Raw genomic sequence first — 20,641 nt, 5'->3', positions numbered from 1 at the left:
TCCCCTTAGGAGGGGCTCCATAATACCATGTAATAGTTGATATGTGTTAGATATGATATATAAACATATAGGTAATTTACTTGACATTCATTTATTTTGTTATCAGAAATAAACTACTGTAAAATGACTCTGCTGTTATTGATTCTTTATGGAAGTTGCGTTTAGTCCACAAAAGCTGTTTGTTTATGTTGTTGCTGCTGAAACTGCCTGTAAAGGCACATCATCTTGACCTCAAAGCTTTCGAACATTCCCATCACTATTGCCCAGGAAAAAGACAGCTCTACGGATCATTTAACACAATGATGGCCAGAAAAATGAAGCAATTCAGACACTGTGTTTACTTGCTTTGTTGCCTTCAACAGTTTCCGTTATATACTGAATAAATTCATTTTCCTAAGCAGTATTTTTCCAGTATCTTCCAGAAAACAATAATAAATCAAAACACAAAACTGGTTTCCACTTCTATTTCCACTTCTAAGGGTTTAAAACATGGACATCTCTGAATTTAAACTATATTTTCTTACATTATTTGGCTTTTGTAAATGCATGCCATTTCATAGAGGTTCAGATATTTTTACTGTAAAGCAAAACAGATATGTTGATTAAGAAAGAGTTACAGTACACAGGAATTTATACAATACAATACAACACTGTAAAAAATGTGCTGTAATTTTGCAGCTGGTTGCCAGTAACTTACTGTAGAAGATAAAGTCTAAAATGTTTCATGTTCATTTAACTTTGAACAAAATGTTGCCAGTAAATAACATAAATGTAAAATCTACAGTAAGTTACTGGCAGCTAGTTGCCAGTAATACCCAGTAATACTGTCATTTCTACAGAATTTTTTTACAGTGAAGTTGATTAAAATAGCCCATTTAAAAACAATACGAATTGACCAAAGTGCTTAAAAGAGACAAAACAACTGGAGAGCCCAATTAAAACGAAGATAAAAAAATAAATTAAAAAGCTAATAATATCAATGAGTTAAATGAAAGCCATGGAGAAAAAAAAATGTTCAGGTTAGATTTCTCCAGCAGCTGACTGGTGATGGATGAGGAGCAGGAAGGGGTGAGTCTTTAGTCCTGCCTTCTCCTCCACTCCTCCTCCTCCTCCTCCTCTGTGCTGGAGAAGAGGGGGAGGGAGAAACAGCTCTACAGCTCTTTCACATAGGAAACGGAAGAGACGAAGCAGAGAAAAGTCATTTCAAAACCCCGGGGCTGAGCTGAAGATTCACTCTCTGTGCACATCACAGCTTCCTCTAAAACTTTTATCGGCTGTTTAGTACTCATCTTCTTTTCTTCGTCTTCCTCTTTCTGTTTGTTGTGGCAAACAGCCCCCACCCTAAACACCAGAAGAAGATTTCTTCAACAAAGAGGAGATGCCCCCTCAGCCACAGGTAAGGAGAAACTTCAAGGAATTTCTCAAGAGCTTTATTGGGATTGTTCGGGTCCTCCAGATCCTCCTGGGAGCTGGACTTTGGGTCACCATCGCAGCCAATAAATATGAAGGCTCCATTCACTTTGTGCTGTTCGTGGCCGTGTTCTTCTGGCTCCTAACGTTGGCCATCTTCATTCTCACCCTGCTGGATAAACAAGACCTCGTCCCCATCGTGGGAGGAGAACGGTGGTTGTTAAGCAATGTGATACATGACGTCGCCGCCACCGCGCTGTATCTGTCTGCAGTTGGGATCATGATCTACAAAACTGATAAGAACTCTTACTGCAACTTGGCCAGCTACACATTTCAGTGTTTGTATAAGGTCTACCTCACCGCCTCCGTCTTCGCCTGCCTCACGGCCAGCGTCTACCTGCTCTCGGCCGTTTACGGTGTTTGTAGGAAATGTCGAGGGGAGCAGACCGTCGTGTGAAACCCAGAGACAGATGTCAGAGACAGATGCATCCCTCACGGGAAGTCCCGAGGGCCCTTTTGGAGACTGGAAAACATTTTTCTTTTCTCTTAAAGAACTCTTGCCTTTCAGGTTCGTTTGTTGCTTTTTATACCGTAACTTAAAGAACTTTTAAGCTTCTGCAGTCACATGAAAGTCTATTTTATTTGTTTTTGTAAATTGTTTTAGCGTTCGAGTTTATAACCAATGATTTTAAAACTCATAGCTGACAACTTGTAGCATTGTTTTTACTCATCTGTTTTTGACAATACTAGAATGTCACATCAAATATTTTCTTGTAAAACACTTGATCAGCTTCAAGAAAACAGAAAAAACTAAATTTTTCTGACAATCACATTGGAATCAGATGTTAGCTGTTAGCAAACGATCAATAAAACAGAGAACATGACATTCCACGTCTGTGTGTGCTATGATTTTTTATGCACAATAAAAATGCCCAGTTATTTATGACATCATACACTCAGGAAGTCATTATTTTAAAAGGATAGTTCACCCAAAAATGAAAATTCTGTCATCATTTATTTTCAAAATAAGAAGATATTTTGATAAACAATGGTAAGCACACAGCTGATCGTACCCATTAAATTCCATTGTTCACTGAAAAAACTAACTTTTTGGTTTAGTAATATATATATGATTAACTCTCATAATTTCTACATAATAATATTAACATTTATTGAGAACTAGATTTTCCTAAGTAAAATGATGATAAATACACAATTCATTTATGTAGACTGTTTTATGGTCATTGCACATAGTCCTAAAATAATTAAGTACATTTCTTAAATCTTTAAATCTTTAGCAGATTCAAGTAAAAAAATCTTAGTTAATTTAACTTAAGAATATGTTTTTAGTCAGTCATGAATTTTGTGTTATAATGCCATTTATAATACAAAAAATAACCAGAGGTGTATTCTACTTAAGTATTTTAGTTACTATTTCTAAGCATCTGTGCTTTATCAGAGTGTTTGTCTTGGGAAAAAAATACTTTAATAAAAATGTTCACTACATTCTAAAGCATAGAATCATACTGTATATTCCTTTAATATTGCATATTAAAATTGATTTAAACCCTAATTACATAAAAATCGTGTACTTTTACTTTTTGAGTAAAAGTCTGAAAAGTACTTTTTACTTAAGTAAAAAAAATTACTATATGTTTAATGTACTTAAATATTAAATATAAACCAAAAACCTGAAAATATGAAATGTAGTGGAGTAAAAATTCTGATAAACATACATTCCAAAGCATATTTCCAAAGAAAAACACTGATAAAATATGAATACTTGAAAATTTACTTTTAAGTAGAAATTAAACATACTTAAGTGCTATACATCTCTAAAAATAACTAAGTCCATAGAACTATGTTAAAGAAAATAACACAGTAAATACGATTTATTTAATATTTTTAGGACAGCAATTATTCAATTTTCAAAAAAAAATAGACTAATAGACTTTACCTAAATGAAGTAACATTTACTTAATTATTTAAAATATGTTTTTCATGCATTATTAAGTAGATTTTTAAGTTGTACTTAAAAAAGCAGTAAATTTTACTTGAAAAACGTTAGTGCAAATTGTGCACAAGGATTTCTTTAAGTAAATTTTACAAGTTGTTTTTTCAGTGTATTTCTTTTCATACTAAGTCAATGGTTACAATCAGCTGTGTTTAAAATTATGCACATTTATTACAATTATCTTTATCTTCTTTTTCTTTTTTTACCTTCTTTTTTATCTTCTTTTGTGTAAATAATTTATACCATATGAGAAAATGAAGTTTCATTTTGCCTTTAAATGTCCTTAAATGACTGCACTCACTGTGTGTATGTGTATTAAGATGTGACTCTGTCTGTGAAATCCAGTGCAAAATTTATTTTAAATAATTCATCAAATAATTAAATCATGAGCATCACACTACAAAAAATGACTTTCTTACTTAGTATTTTGTCTAGTTTTCAGTACAAATATCTAAAAATTCTTGAATCAAAATGCATTTTCTTGACAAGCAAAATGACCTAAGAAAATAGTGTTTAGACAAAAAATATACAATTTAAGTGAATCTGGGCTTTAAACAAGCAAAAAAAAAGTGTGTTTAAGAAGTTCAATATTTTTTTATCCCATTGGCATATTTTTTTGCTTGTTTAAAGCACACCTTTCCTTTACTTAAATTTTGGGGCAGTTTCCCAGGCAGGGCTTAAGCCTAGTCCCAGACTAACTTAAATGTTAGTGTTGCTCTGACATATTTTAAAATATATCAGTGCAACTGTTTTGTCTCAATATGCACACCAGTAATGTTTATTTATAAATTATGCTTTTAAAAATTATTTAAATATCCTAATTGAACTAAGGCCTAGTCCTGGTTTAGGCCTAAACTAATCCCTGTGCGGGAAACTGCCTCTTTGGGGTTGTAAATTTGATATCTTTGGTCTAAAAACTAGACTTATTTTCTTAGGTCATTTTGCTAATCACGAAAATGCATCTTGATATTTGAACTGAAAATAAGATAAAACTAAGTAAGAAAGTAATTTTTTGCAGTGCAAAGTTTGATATCTCATTGATTTCAATCTTTTACATGATCTTACTCAGTTAATCAAAATTTTTCCCAGAATGTTCTCTACTTTACAAAATGACTTTAGGTGAATTTTCACAGACTGGGTCACAAATTTGCTAATAGTCACTTAGGGATTGCTTACAGTTTCTTTGAGGATTAACATTTATTCAACCTGTTTTCTTTTCCTTACTCTTGCTCTATAATCTTTAACTCTTTATCTAATGGGCGGTTTTCCAGACAGGGATTAGACTAGTCCTGTACTAAAATATATGTAAGAGCTGTCCAAACTGAAAACAACTTGCACTGACATATCTTAAAATACATCAGTGCTCTTTGTTTTGCCTCAAAATGCACACAAGTTATGTTTTTAGTAAGGCATGTTTCTACAAACTAGTTATATTTTCTAATAAAACTAAGGCCTAGTCCTGGCTTAAGCTAATCTCTGTCTGGGAAACCACCCCTTTATGTCAGATTTAGGGCTACAGTAAGCTCCTCTTATAGCGCAAACCCAGTATGTTCACACTGGCACACTGGCACAGTGGGTAGCACTGCATAAAGGTCCCCGGTTCGAGCCCCGGCTAGGTCAGGTGGTCTTCTGTGTGAAGTTTGCATGTTCTCCATGTTTGTGGCGTGGGTTTACTCCGGGTACTCCGGTTTCCTCCCAAATGCCAAACTCATGCAAGTTAGGTAAATTGAAGATACCAAATTGCCCCTCCCCTAACCTGTGTATGGATTAACTTGTGTGAATCAACTTGATTCAAATGCTTGCCATGAATATACCATAGATGCTGGAATGGTTTGAAGAATAAAGAAAAAAAGAAAAGGGTCATTAAATAACTAATACATTTCGCTATTAACTATTGAACCAAGACATTTCCTGTCATTGGGAAGCTCAGCTGTCCGATATAGTACAATAAGACTGTCTCTCATTCCCTTATACTTTCTCTTCCTCCCTTTTTTTTTCTTCAAATGGACTCAAATATGCACTCTTTGGTACCAATATGTAACTCTGATGCACTAATATGATCGCTTAGATGCAAGTGTGTAATTTTTAAAAGAACATGTTTCAGGTTGGGATGCTGTGTGTATGGCTGTAACCACCGAGGTAATTCACTTCAGACGCTTTGCTAAATTGTTTAGCATTTGTGGTGTACTTTCAGATCGTTGCAAAAGAGCTCCACAGCTATCTATACTTTATAGGTACTCAGTATTTTTGTAGATTAACAGGATGCAATGATAACAGACAGGTTACGATTATATATTTATTATGTAAGGAATAATTGACGACGAGCCATTGAATTTATTAGAAAATAATGCACACCCAAGGGGCAATGCGGCACGGCGGTCACCACAAACATTGCTCTAGTGCCTATTTTTAAGACATTTGACAAGTTAGGTGTGCGGTTATCAGAAATGAATGCATACCCATGGAACATTTCTCAGCCAATCAGAATACAGCATTCAACACACCCATGGTATAAAATTATTAAACGGATGCTGCATTATTGGGAAAATAAAAGCCCTCCATACACCAAACCCTAACCCTATAAATACTTTCATTCTTAATAAACACTTGTGAGGTATTTTTAAACATTTTCTTCATTTTTATTGTGCCTTATTGTGATAGCAAATGGGAGACAAGTAAGGTTGGCAAAAGGAGGATTCACAAACCACATGCATATGCCACAGATGTTGAGCATCACATGTCACTTTTAAACTTTAGCTTTAATTGTATAAAAGTTTCATGTATAGCGTTTGCCAACAAGGGAAGCTATTTACTAGAGACTCTAAATAAATAAATCAAGAGTTCAGATGCAAAAGCTGCTAACTGTCATCTCTGTCAAAAGTAAGAAAATTATATTAACTGAATGCTTTCGACACGTATTGTACATTCATCAAATATTGTCCCGTCAAATCCACTTAATCCCGCCCTCAGGCCATTCAGAAATATTGTTTTTTAGGCAGAATTCATAAAGATTAAAAATGCTAGTTAACAATCAATCCAGATTCATTTAGCAGGTTTTGCATCTGAACTCTTCAAATATAAATGAACCAATAGTGTTGCATTTACAATCATGTAAATTAGGGGGTGCTGCAGCACCCTTAGCACCCCTACTTCCTGCACCCCTATAAAAATAAGTCAATGTGCCAAACAAATACATTAAAATAAATTTTACAGCTGTGATGGTCTGTGGCCAGCTATGCAACCTTTTTTTTATTTCTTGTGCGTGCAATGATACAGACTTTTCTTTAAAACCTCATCCACCATTTTTAAGTTTCACACAAGCTGCAATTTTTATTTGGACAAAGACACGAATGTGACATGACTGAATAGATCTGTTTGATTGAACCAATGAGGCAAACTGACCGAGCCAGATTAGTCATACATTCTGCCGAATATTTTATCTATGGAAGCGGATACCAGCTCAGATCGAAACAAATAATTGAATGTATGATGAATCACACATGATAATGATAATCATTCAACAGTGCAGTGGGCTGAATTGAATTTATGGAAAACTTGTGCCAAACAGGAAGCACTGCGAATTCCCATTGGGAACATCGAGTGGGGTAGAAGCTCTCTGGTTTAAACGTGTCGACAGAAACATATGGATGTCATTAACTAATGAAAAGCATGTAATACATTACGCAGGCCATGGCTAAAAAACTTTGCATTTCAAACCTAAATGTTAAATAAACATGTACACAGATACTTTCCAATTCCCAAAAAAGATCAGGGGATTTGTCTCATTTGCAGCATTTTCCAAGTGTCTCTTTTATGTGTGTAAGCTGTTGGCTTTGTTTCCCGTGACTGAATAATTGTGATCCTCTTATTCATGAGATAAGGTCTGCAGACCGTCAGTGAGAGCAGGCCTGCACATGTGAACTGTTAACCACATAAAGACACATTCCTCTGTGTGATGTTGCTCACGTGAGGGAAAAAACACTGTTAAACACTCAATAAAAATATTGTTTTATCTAGAAAGAAAGTTATTTCTATATATATTTGTACAGAAGAATTACATTTAGGCTTTATAAAAGAAACTGACTTACTAATCCCCATGTCATTCCATCCTCATATTATCTTTATTCTCGCATCAAGTAAAAAAGGAAATGTTATGCAGATTAAAGCCCGGTATACACTGTGCAATTTCAAATAGTCCTTTAGGATTGTTGCTTGCCACACTGTGCAATCAAGATCGTAGTTAAGTCCATGTCACCCTGTATGATCTCAGAGTTTAAAGACTTTTAAAAATCAGACGCAAAATAAACAAACGCATCCGTTGTTTTATGTCAACGATCGGGGACGGCTGGGCAAACACACGCTGAAGCAAGGCTAGCCAACCAAAACAACATCTAGCGTTCATTTTAATCATGACTTGTCTCGAGCATTAAAGAAAAAAAAACGATGGAGACGAGTACCTGGCAATTGTATTTCCAGCACTTATGTCCACCTGGCTCTTTTCGACATTTGTCTGCGTTGGTTTGTTGTTGTCGCACTAATTGCATCATTGACTTCTATGCTTCTATTGGTTCTTGATCTGCCGGTTGTCGTAGGGAGATATCACACAGAAGGATTGTGTCTCTAAATTTCTGAAACTGCCATAATTTTGTCCGATGATCATTTCGATCGCAACGGACATTAATCGGCTGTCTGTGAACATGTCAAGCTAGTGATCAAAGACAGCAGATTTTAGCCATGGATTCCAGGAATCTTTTAGGGTGGTTCACATTTCGGGCCTAAATCTGTGCGAAAAATGCGACATGACCCGCAGTGTGCTTGCTGCATTCTAGAAAGTTGAAATGTTTTTAAGTCGATGCAGTGTGGACACGCCTGGAAAAAACACGCGCCGCGTCGCTTCCTTTATGAGCGTGCATACCGCGCGCCTACATTTGAAATTACGAACTTGAGCTCGCAAAAGACGCAAAATGTGAATCGCCCCTTATGCTACGTACACACCACATGCGGGGCATCGCATTACTTACTCTAGATTACTCGCGGGATTTAACTTTGTGTCATGCAAATTTTTCGCTCGAGTTGAATATTTTCAACTTGTGCGAAGACGCGTTTCAGGCGAATAGCGCGTGTTTTCGCAGCAAACGCACCGCTCATATGGCGTCATTCGCATCGCCCCACACGAGGATGCGTCTAATCGCGTCTTTGCATTGACTTGGTATGTAATCTACTTGCGCAAATTGCGAACTCGCATCTGGTGTGAACCCACAGTTAGGATTTCAAAATTTGTCCCAGACAGCTAAATCGTGGCTAAAACCTCACAGTGTGCACCAGGCTTTACCGTATTTTTCGGATTATAAGTCGCTCCGGAGTATAAGTCACATCAGTCAAAAAATGCATCATGAAGAGGAAAAAACATATATAAGTCGCATCTATTTAGAAAATTATTATTCTTTTGGGGGGCATTTTTTTGTTAAGTCTTTCTCCATTGTCTTTAAGTTAAGGTTTCAGTTAACAGTTTGTTCAGGGGTTACAGGAGCAACATATAGCGCCCTCTCGTGGCTGTAGACGGTAATGTTTTCTTTTGGTTCATGTTGGTCAGTAGGAATTAATTTTGACATACAAGTCACACCTGACTGTAAGTTGCAGGACCAGGCAAACTATGAAAAAAAGTGCGACTTATAGTCCGGAAAATACGGTAATTGTAAAAAACACCATAATAGTATAATTTAGGATTTGGAAGCTCTGGAATAAATCAACAACCACTTAATCTGCTCCTTAAAGCTATCACATTACTAACTTGAAAAAAATCATGAATAGTAAAAGATTATACACACTGTACATCTTCTTGTAGTCAATCTTTTTCTATTCATCCTCTGTTTAGCTATTCAGTATTTTTTTTATAAGGACAAATGTACTTTAGAAAATACTTTGCACTCTACACCAGGCACATCTTTATGCCTCACGCATAATGCAAGGTTAAAAAAATGGTCTGGTGTGAAACAACTTGACCCCACAAAGCCCAGCCAGACCCCTGTCCCCCAATATCAGTGCCTGTCTGACCTCACTGATGCTTTTCCCAAGAGCAAATCCCAGCATCCCTGTTCTGGCAGTTCAACAAACTGGGATTCCTGCTTCTTTGGTTTGCTTTTGAAAATGGGTGATCATCCTGAAAGTTTGACATGTTTTTTTGCAGGCCATGTTCATGTTAAAAACGGCAATAGATTTTTTTTAATAAAATGTGTAAATTATCATAGTTAAAATCTCAACAATATTCAATGGGATTATACCACTTTTAAGGTAAAAAATAATTAAAATAATTGTTTTGTAAGTTAAAAACACAAGTCACTATAAACCACAGCTGCCAGTTTTACCTTAAAACAACAGATTTTTTTACAGTTAAACTGTGAAGGGGTGATTTTTTTTTAACTCATCTGTTTAAATTATATTAAGCCTTAAAGTTCTTCATAATTAAGGGCGTGGCCACTTGAGTGACGGGTGAACTGCTACTGCTGTCACTAGAGTCGAGCTAGGCGGTGTGGTTTCAGCAACCTGTCACCTCAGGTTTACCCACGTTCCGCCTTTTTACCCATTTTTGGTTATCCGTGAGTGATGTGTGGCCAAGATGGTGATGGCAGGCACCGCCTACTATTGGCTTCAAAAAAGCTCTTCACAAATGGGTGACATTCGCGGACACCATATTTTTTACAGTATGGTGATTGAAGCCAATGAGCATGGCCCTGCCTCTAATACAATCGAAAGCATCCATTCAGATGAAGCAGTATTTGAAAATTGAGAGAGACGGTAGCTTTCCTGTGAGTGGGCGTGGTTTCATGCTGACAGTGGACACGCCCCCAGCGTTTGAGAGCAGAGAATCCTGAATGTTTTTTCAAGATTTTGATAACTTATTTTATTTACTTGCCATTTTGTAATCATTCAAATTTGACTGGGTGGTTAATAACACATTTTTCTATGGCGTGACAAACTGAGAACATATTTAATATCAGACTTTAAGGGTGTTCCTTTAACTGGTCTCAGAACCATGTAACTTTATAATGACACAGATGATAAGTTTAACATTACACTGTGCACAAATTCATGGTCTTGTTTCCGTGCGTCACCTTTAACAAGTAAAAAACTTGTACCCTATAAAAAGAATCACAGTATGGGCAAGAGGAAATGATGTCACATCCTGTTTCAGAGGCATGAATTGGTGCTGTGTATGGCAGAGGGCAGTGCAGCCGGCGGGATGTGACGGATATTTATAGAGTTGTGGAAATTCCAAGACTTCCCCTTTAGCTGCCAGCCCACAGCAGATGGCAGAAATGTGTTATTTACACAGCAAAGACTTTGGTCATTGGAATCTGTGTATGACAGTGATGTAAAACTGGTGGAAAATGCTGCTCATTACACCCTGTGGCATTTCTAACCAAAAAAAAAATAAAATAAACAATGCAAACAGGAAGACGTTACACAGCCGTAAAACCAAATACTTCTTTGTGTGAGTGGATGTGTAGTATGCGTTTTTAAATAAGACAGTGTGCGAGAATACAAGCGGTCAATGCATGAAAACTAAGATATCCTGCCACTGTTTGGACTGTGAACTAAAAAACTAAGTTTGTAGTTTGGGCGTAACAAGGAAACATTCATGACTTTGGCATGCTTGTTGTGGAAAAGTGTTTTAGTCAAACAAGCCTGCTTTGTTCAGGGCAGAGCTAGATAAACCCGAACATTTACTAAATAATTACTGGTGTAAAATATTCATATATTCATACTGGGTTTGAAATCTTTGTGCTTTGAACTTTCTATTTACAGTAAAGTAAAGGATAGGGTGGGATATCATCTTTACATAGTTATTAAAAGGCCTAAACTAGCAAAGTATAAATTAAGGACAATACAGCTGTGTTTTTCAAAGCTATTATCCCTATACTCTCGATTTGAACATTTGTCCTATAATAATACCCAATAAAACTTTTCTTCAATTACATTCAGCTTCACAACAGCACAGCTATATATTTTTTGATAAAATATATGACATTAGATTTGCAGAGGTCTTAAAATACAAGAAAACTGTAGCCTCAGATCTGACCATGTCAATACTAAACTGAGTAGGGAGTAATAAATAAAATAAATAAATAACATTTCCAAGATCTTGTCATCTAAATTTTCTACAAGGACATCAAAACCACTTATTCATGGAAATCCAGTCTATTAACACGTTTATATGCAACAAAACACTTTAATGATTCTTTAACCATATTTAAGAATTGTCTAAAAACTCATCTGTTCAAAATCTTTTTTTTTATTTTTTTCGATCCTTTTCTTTCCTGTTCTAAAAAAGAAAAACATATCGACTTTGTTAGGCTTGTAAGACCTTGTAACTTTATAAGTTTTATTGCACTTTTTACCGGTGTTCTTGTATTGTTCTGATTGCTAATGTTTACCTCATTTGTAAGTCGCTTTGAATAAAAGCATCTGCTAAATCAGTGGTTCCCAAACTTTTTCAGCGTGCGGCCCCCCTTGTGTACAGTGCATTTTTTGCGGCCCCTCGAAAGAAATGTAATATTTTAATTAAACAAAACATATACAATTATACCTAGTAGGGCTGTTGGTTAGTTGGGTTATTATTTTTTAGGTTTAATTACACAGAATTCATGATAAATGAATGTATTTTATAAAATGTCATAAAACTGGGGCCCCCCTGGCACCATCTCGCGGCCCCCAGTTTGAAAACCACTGTGCTAAATGACTAGATGTAAATGTTCATCACCCTGCAAGTAACTTCTCTATTCTGCCCATTGTAAGACTTATTCATTCTTTTGAATCATTATTATTTTGTCTTTATTCTGACTCTGTCGTTGACAAATTATATTTGCCCATGCACATACCTTTATATCAATGCACACTTGTTCTTCTTCTCAAGGTTGAACATCTCTCTAGCGACATCTATCGGTTTGTATGTAACACACACCCGAAAAGAGTTTGACAAGTCGATTCAAAAAGTTTAGATCTCATACCTGCACAGTGTGTTCGTAGGATAAAGTTGCAATGGATGTTTAGTAAATCGCTCTTTTACAGGCACTTGCAGTTTCCCAACTTCACCGGAGTTTATTTACGTTTGTGGCCCGTAATTTTCAAAATACAGGTATGGTATTCGTTTAAATTAGACAGGAGGATTTATTTGATGGTGTCTACCCACATGAAAAGTACTCTAATGTTTACTATAGAAAATTGTACTATACTGTAAAATATTATGTAAAGCATTTTGTAGGCTATAACTGGTAATATAATACTGCACATAATTATAAAAAGACACCATATCTAGCTACTATCGTTTACTAAATACTAAAGTATACCCATATACGGCTAAATACATTTTGTAGAATGTTATGCTCAATTGAATATATTTTTGAATATGGAAAAATATTTAGTTTTAACCTTTATACATATATTTCAAAATGTATTTCAAGGGCAAGCAAATACATTTCTAATTTTACATCCCATATATAAAAACGTATTCTTTGCCTAAATATATTTCTATGCAAAATAAAAGTTAATTTTATAAAGTATATTTTTAAAGTTGAATATATATTTAATTTTTACCTCTTTAAAACTGATAAATTTACAGGTTTGTAACAGTAACAACGTTTTTCTTCCAATGCCACGTGAATATATTTCCTTGAATTGAAATATATGGAGGGCTTCATATATTTTTTAATTCTTTCACTTTTAAAATATTTATACAAAAATGGCCAAAAATATATATAGGTGAAAAATATATTTTTGCCGTATGGTATTTGGATAGTCTACAATATTTTTATAGTTTGTTTGAGGCTTGGACTCGCAAGTTTTGGTCATACAAATGCAGTATATACACACATTTCAGACCAAAAAATCCCAAAGTGTACAAAGAGTAAGTGGGATATATATGTAAATTATGTATGTAACACATAATGTATAGAATATATGTAATGTATATAAGGTTACAAACCACTAAAGATAATACAACAGCCGTAGTTTGTTGAATTGTTGAAGTTTAGAAGCTGTAATTTCTTCTTTCCTCCGCTAGGTGTCAGGGTCGTCTCACAAATAAGCTAAAGACACACACAAGGTACTTATTTGTATTTCAGATCTTTGAAATATTAGTTTTGTCAAATAATAATAAGTTCATTATTTCTTTGAGTAGTTAAAGCATTTGATAAATAATTTATGAAATTCTCCAATAAAAAAGGGAAAAGTAGTATATTACTCATACTGTGGTCAGTAAAGAAAAATCTTTATTCGCTTGGAAAAGCATTGCCAACTTGTACATCCTGGACTCCAAGCTCATTTATTCTTGTAATTTACTGTAGGAAGTCTAAGGTGTGTTTTTTATAGCCTATATGACAAGGATGTGTGATATCCTAATAAGGCAAGAATTATTCTTATATTAATTATATAAGAATTGCTCATCTGCTCTAACGGAAATAAAGTAAAACAGGATGCAACCTAGCTGGAAAATTACAGAAAAGACACTCAACCCTTAGAGGGTTAAATCTAATGCTATAACTGATACATTTATAGTCTCACACACACACACACACACACACACACACACACACACACACACACACACACACACACACACACACACACACACACACACACACACACACACACACACACACACACACACACACACACACACAATTTACTGTAGTTGCTTTGGATAAAATCATCTGCATAATGCATAAATGTAAAAATACAGGTTATATGTTTACAGTAACCCTGTATTACTGCCTGGCATATTGTAGCAAGGCCAAAATATACTGTTAAATTTCCCACTCAAACTAATTTACCCAGAATGCATTATGAACTGCAGTATTTTACCGTGATGTACACATGCATTACTGTGGATTTTTACATTTATGTGCTGCTAAATCCAACAGTGTAAACATTGTTTCATTACACATCATTGTATCCGCATTGATAAACATGATCAGAGATACGCTGTAGCTACACCTGAAAGCTTTTAATATCATTTTGTACAGCAATAAAATGGTTGTTAAATATTTCCTCCACCCTCACAGAGTTTACTAGGACTCTTAAATTTGATGTTTTCTTGATGCGTTTATTGGACAGATTTACAGGTTTTGATATAGGAAAGCTTCACATGAAATGTAAACGAAGTGTTTTGAACCTCATAGTGTTTCTAGCGTGTGCTACGACTTTTGGAATGAGCTCATTTTCATAAAGTTAAGAGGTGTCTAAATGCCATCAATGTTTCTAAAATAAGAACCTGATATTGTGAAGGGATTTATTATTGTCTGAGACGAGGGACTCATTTTTTCCTCAGCAGGCAATGTTATGTTGGCCATAACCAGCTGGTAAAGATAAAAGATGTATTTACTTTTAAAACTTAATTGCATTTCAGTGTTAAATTCCTGTGAAGAGAAAGATGAACATATCTGTAAACCTCAAGTATTTTTATGGATGCAGACTTTCATTTACTGATAATTCTTATCGTGTTTGCTCATACACCATACAGGACATCATTTCAGGAAAAAAGTGTCCCTAGCTGTCCCTGGGGCTTTACCCTTTTAAAAAGTACAAATTTGCACCTAAAGAGTTCATGTCAGTGCCTTAAAGGTACACATTATACCAAAGAGTGCATAGTGCCTACAAAATTGTATATTTGTACAAATATATCTAGAATGGTACAATAAGACTTTTAAGGGTTCTGCCTAATGACACCTTGGGATCTTTTTAATGCCATTTGTTTTAATGCATGTATATATTGCATATATTAACACAAGCTTTGGTCTTTCTCTTTTACAAGTCTCATTCTGTTAATATAATTCAGAAAGGCACAAAGGTGCGGTTTCCTGGATAGGGCTTGAGTCCAAGACTAAAATGCATGTTTGAGCTAAAAAAACAGCTTGCACTGCAATATCTTAACATATATCAGCGGCATTGTTGTCTCAAGATGCACACACAGTATTGTTTTTTGTAAAGTGTGTTTGTAAAAACTACTTAAATGTCCTAATATAACCAAGGCTTAGTCCTAAATTAATCTAATCCTTGTCCGGGAAACCGCCAGAAAGAGTTTGAGGTCAGAGAAAAGGATATTTCGAAGCACAATAGCCACAGCAGGACATCCCATATGAGCATCTCAGCATGAATTTTTCCTCCATTCCTGCATACGGTGCTGGGATTTGAACTTTCTGTATGCATGAGCGTGCATCTGTTATCTCCATCCTGCTGTTTCAGACACATTTCAGTTCTTATAGTCTTTGTAATAAAGTTTTATGATTAAAGCGTGACCCTCATTAAGGACAGCATAATTAGATCCTCAGTTTACCCGGGACTGTGACAGTGTTTCAATTGTACGGCGTAGAAGGGTGGGCATCTTAAAGGAGATGATTTGTTGATGTTGATTTTGTTCCACCCAAATTGACTTTTAGCATCCAGACAGTTCTGGTAAGCTGGATTAGAGAAATAAAAGGTTGACAGTCATATATGGTGATTCTCGAATAACACCTATACTAATACTTAAATATAATATGTATAAATCGATTAAAGTAGCAGTCATAGATAATAGTCGTGTTTTTTTCAAATATTATCCAGAATTAATGTGACGTGCATGAGCCCACTGTTGCTGTGGTTACAAATGCTATTCACATGAATGTCTATTCACAGCAAGGTGATTAACTTTTTGTGTGGTTAATAAAACTTATGCAAATCCTTTTGACACGCATGTTCATACAGTATGTAAAAAGAATGCTATTTTAATAAAAATTTAATACATTAAAAAAGGTACCAAATCTGTCACTTGGGCAGTAACCTTCCTAATACAATATACAGTATATGTAAACATTTGGTACCCATATGTACCTTTGAGGTACTTGTATGCACAGTTTAGTTAGAAAGCGTTATTCTTTGAAAGGGCACCCCTGTGACAACTTTTATACCTTTATTTCTCAGTATTTCTCTAGCTTTGTTATTTTAGCAATGTTTTAATGACATCCATATTTACTTTTCTCTTTATTAACCGAAAATACAGGAAACATGTAGATAAAATGCACAGTTTTTTAAATAAAATGGCTTTTTTGCCAAAAGTCAGTATTTTGTTTGATTTCTCTTGGCACGCTTTATACTCAGTTGAGGAGACTGAAGTTCTGCAGTCATTAGAAATTAAGATTTTTACATTTCCTGTATATTCTAGTTTTATACCACGGGTCTCTTGAATGCTGTATTCTGATTGGTTGGGAAATGTTCCGTTGGTATGCATTATTTTTTGATAACCGCACACCTAACTTGTCAAATGTCTTAAAAATTGGCACCAGAGCAATGTTTGTGGTAATCGTGGTATAAGAGGAATAATTGACTTCGGTCCTTTGAATTATTTGAAAATAATGCACACCCGCTTCGCGGCGTGCCGCATTACCACCTTGGTGTGCATTATTTTCTTATAATTAAATGGCCCGTCGTCAATTATTCCTTACGTATTCTATACTAGTTAACATTTGAAGTGAATCAAAACCGTTCATTGAAGTTGGGTATTTGTTTTAACCTCCTAAGCCCGATCTTTGGTTTGTCCTTTTTTCTTCCAGCTATTTTGGCGTTAGGAAGAACCAATAAATATAATAACCAAATATTTTTCTTTGAACATGAAGCAGTGTAATTGTCCACGTTTGTGTACAACAGATTCCAGTTACACAGAATAAAGTATTATGGTGCAGTGGCGATGTGAAGTTGGTCACAACATGTATGTAGCTCGTCATGTGTGTGGTTCTTAATTTCAAAATATTTTTTCTGCGCGTCAAGTGATCCTATATGCATCACGTGTCTTGTCAAAATAAGTGCATGCTGCAGATGCGTCTAAAGGGTTTATGATAAAAGAGAAGATCACGTTTGCCATATACTCACATAATCTCATGCGTAATCAGAGTTTACTGTTAAGGGAGTGTCTTGCGTGTATTTTGTGAACGTGAGCGCCTCTTTTATCATAAACGGTTTTGACGCGTGTGCAGCAGGCACTTATTTTGACAAAAAGCACGTGATGCACATGGTTCACATGACGCAACAAACACATATTTTGAAAGCACAAGCAACACACATGACACTATGAATACTTATTTTGAATTTCACCAGCCACCACTGTTATGGTGCAAACTACATGTATGTGGATATCCAGGTCTTAAGAGGTTAAGACAACTTTTAGGAAAGGTTTTGATCCACTTCAATAGTGTAAAAAAAGAGATTGAGAGATAATTATGTCTCATGGTGGCATGGTTGCCTAAAGGGCTCATTATAGTTGTGCGTAGGTCCTACGGCGTAGCCTCAATACTGTAGGCTATGCGTCGGATATACTGCGTCAACGTGCAATTACACATGCAGACCGCTAGTAGTCAGTATCCACCCATGTAACCCACAGCAGCAGTGCAACAGCCAAAGAAGAAGCAGCTTGGCCAGTAAACACATAGATATGTATATAAAAGGCTAGATGGCTCAAGGCGGAGTCCCTAACGGCAACACCTGGCGGCCATCTTACGACAGGGCGCTCGCTCACTCGTAGCATTGAGTTTAATGGTGCAGGTACTTTTAAATGACCATAACATGCTCAATTTTCTACCGATTTTCAAACGGTTTGGGTTTTTACAAACGTTATTAACGTGGCTATAATTCTGGATGCTTTAACATGTTTCATGAATTTATTTTTTATTTTTAGTATAGGTATGCAGTGTCATAGGTACATCTTTGACGTTTATAACAAACCAAACCGTTTGAAAATCGGTAAAAAATTAAGCAAGTTATGGTCATTTAAAAGTACCTGCATCATTAAAACTCAATGCTACGAGTGAGCGAGCGCCCTGTCGTAAGATGGCCGCCAAAATGCGGACGTTGCACTCAATTGGCCAGCAGCGCGGACGAGCCATCTAGCCTTTATATACATATCTATGAGTAAACACACAAACAAAGAAGAAGAAGAAGAAGCTGCTTGTGATGGAGGTAAATAGACAGCAACTGTTGTTGCAACTTGAGTTAAATCTCTCCTCAACTTGGTCAATCTTTGTTCTCACTGTCGCAAGCCGAAATGCCTATGAAGAAGACCAATTTTTTTACCTGACGGGAAGGGTTCAAGTGGACAAATCACAGCACTTGCTTTGCTTTGCTTTGATTTGGTTCTCCAGAGCCACGTTTGTGGTTCTAAGTTATAGAGATCGTTCCCTTAACACATGCCATTTCAGTTCAAAAATGTCCAGTCATTTTTCTCCTTTAATGATTCATTTATCACACGACCCTTAAGGTCTCTGTGCTCCAGGTTGCATGACATCTCATTTGCTTCCTGCTGTGGACACAATGTCAGGTTAATGAAAATCCCATGGGGTGGTGGAGGAGATTAAAAGCAAATTTGCTCCCTTTGTCTGAAGTGCTAATTTTGCCCAGCTGTACAAAGGTTCATTGACTGAGGTCAGTAAATTAAAGAGAAATAAAACTCAACTGGACTGCTTACATTCACATTTGTCCAGGTGAGCTATTAGATGCAATACCAAAGGAATAATTTTATTGATATTATCAACTGCTAAATCAGTCTTTTAAAGCTGCTTTGAAACAATTGAACAATTGTGAAAAGCGCTATATAAATAAAATTACATTTTATTAATATATGAAGAGCTCAGATGCCAAAAAATGAGATGAGCCTAAACCAAAAGTTCTTGACACGTATTATATGTTCATCAAATACTTTCGCTTCAAATGTGCTTAATCCCATCCATTAAACGCTATGGCGGTTTTTCAGCAAAGTACTCTAAGTGCACAGAAGAAAAACGACGCATATATGTCACAGTGCAAGAGTTTTTTTACTCGGTTAAAGGAGGTTTACAAAATACTGTATATTAGGATATTGATCGAATTTTTGTGCCTTTAACTCTATTCAGTAAGGACAGTGAAAAAAAGACTGAAGGCTTTTTTGCATGGATTGTTCTGCAGCATTACATGAAATGACTAAAGTGAGATTAATAAAAATAAAGAATTTCAGTTACTAACTTACCTTTTCTTTTCCATTAAAGTGATATAACTGATACCCAAACATAAGAATCAAATAAAAAATGCTCATTTACAAGAAAATACTGTATGTCAGACGGACTTGTAAGGAGAGAGCTTACATATAGATGGTTTTATACAGTGCAATTCAGATATACATTTTTATCAGCATGTGCATATGTTCAATTTAACTTTTGACCTTTGTGCTGCTAATGCAATGGTCTACCAACTGAGCTACACACTGTAAAACCAAAAAGTTAATTCAACTCAACCATTTAAGTAAACCGGTTGCCTTAAACCTAAGTTTTAAAACACATAGGCCTACATTTTAGTACTGTGAACTTAAAAAAATTGAGTCAAATGCAGTTATGCACTGATATTTAAGTTCACACTACTTAAATATAAGTGCATAATTGCACATGATTCAAGCTCACAGTATGTATGTTTTTTAAAAACTTAAATGGTTTGAGTTGACTGTTAGGTTTTACAGTGCAGGGGCACAAACTTGTGATGGTGCTTAACTATTTGTCTGTCTGTACGTCCATATCTGTCCATCAAAACCTTAAAAAGGAACACTTAAAGTTCCTAACTGCTTTTTTACGTAATATTATTAATACAAGTATATACCAGTATCATCATTTAATTTTGCATTATTGTATTTCACTCTGCATCTGTTTAACAATCTGAGCTAGTTTTTGCAGTAATGTCAGTGATGTAATTATGTAACAATGTTAATTACATAAATAAACGGCAGACATGAAATTAAACTAATGATTGATTACAGTTGTCCCATGCTACTGCGTTCACATAATTAGTGCTTGGGTACTTTGTCTGCATAAGAGCTTTTCACGGTCAAGGCGCCTGTAGAAAATACATTTATTGAAATATTATTTTCCATTTTAGTGAATAGAGTCAGATCATGAAAACACTGAACTCTCTTACCTGCATACAGTACAGTCAGTGTTAATGCGCACTTAAAGCAGATGAACATGTTTGAGTCTATTATTATAACCAGAGGGTTGAGACACGCTTACAGTAGACTGCTGTTCATCAATTATGAGAGTACCACAAAAGGTCATCCGGCTCAAACTACACAGTACTACATACTGTAGGTGGAGTTTCATGTTGTGCTTGGGGGACACCTACAGGCAGGCAAGGGAACTGCAATACAATAAGATTAAAGAGAATTGGGTTTCCAGG

At 35.5% G+C, this 20,641-nt stretch overlaps 1 protein-coding gene across 1 annotated transcript; it reads left to right on the top strand.

Annotated features, from left to right (window-relative positions):
- The first annotated feature begins 1,117 nt into the window (after positions 1-1,117).
- marveld1 (MARVEL domain containing 1) lies at positions 1,118-2,299 on the top strand. The gene has a single exon (XM_055171139.2). The coding sequence runs from the start codon at positions 1,379-1,381 to the stop codon at positions 1,865-1,867; it is 489 nt and encodes a 162-aa protein (XP_055027114.1). The 5' UTR covers positions 1,118-1,378; the 3' UTR covers positions 1,868-2,299.
- The last annotated feature ends 18,342 nt before the right edge of the window (positions 2,300-20,641 follow it).

This window comes from Misgurnus anguillicaudatus, chromosome 11 (genome assembly GCF_027580225.2).
Source record: "Misgurnus anguillicaudatus chromosome 11, ASM2758022v2, whole genome shotgun sequence".
In the NCBI taxonomy this organism is placed as follows: domain Eukaryota; kingdom Metazoa; phylum Chordata; class Actinopteri; order Cypriniformes; family Cobitidae; genus Misgurnus; species Misgurnus anguillicaudatus.
Note: the sequence above shows the minus strand (reverse complement) of the source record. Positions and strands in the feature narration are given on the sequence as shown.

What these genes read in the sequence shown, in the direction of transcription:
- marveld1 (XM_055171139.2), top strand. Translation starts at nt 1,379, where the DNA reads ATGCCCCCTCAGCCACAGGTAAGGAGAAACTTCAAGGAATTTCTCAAG.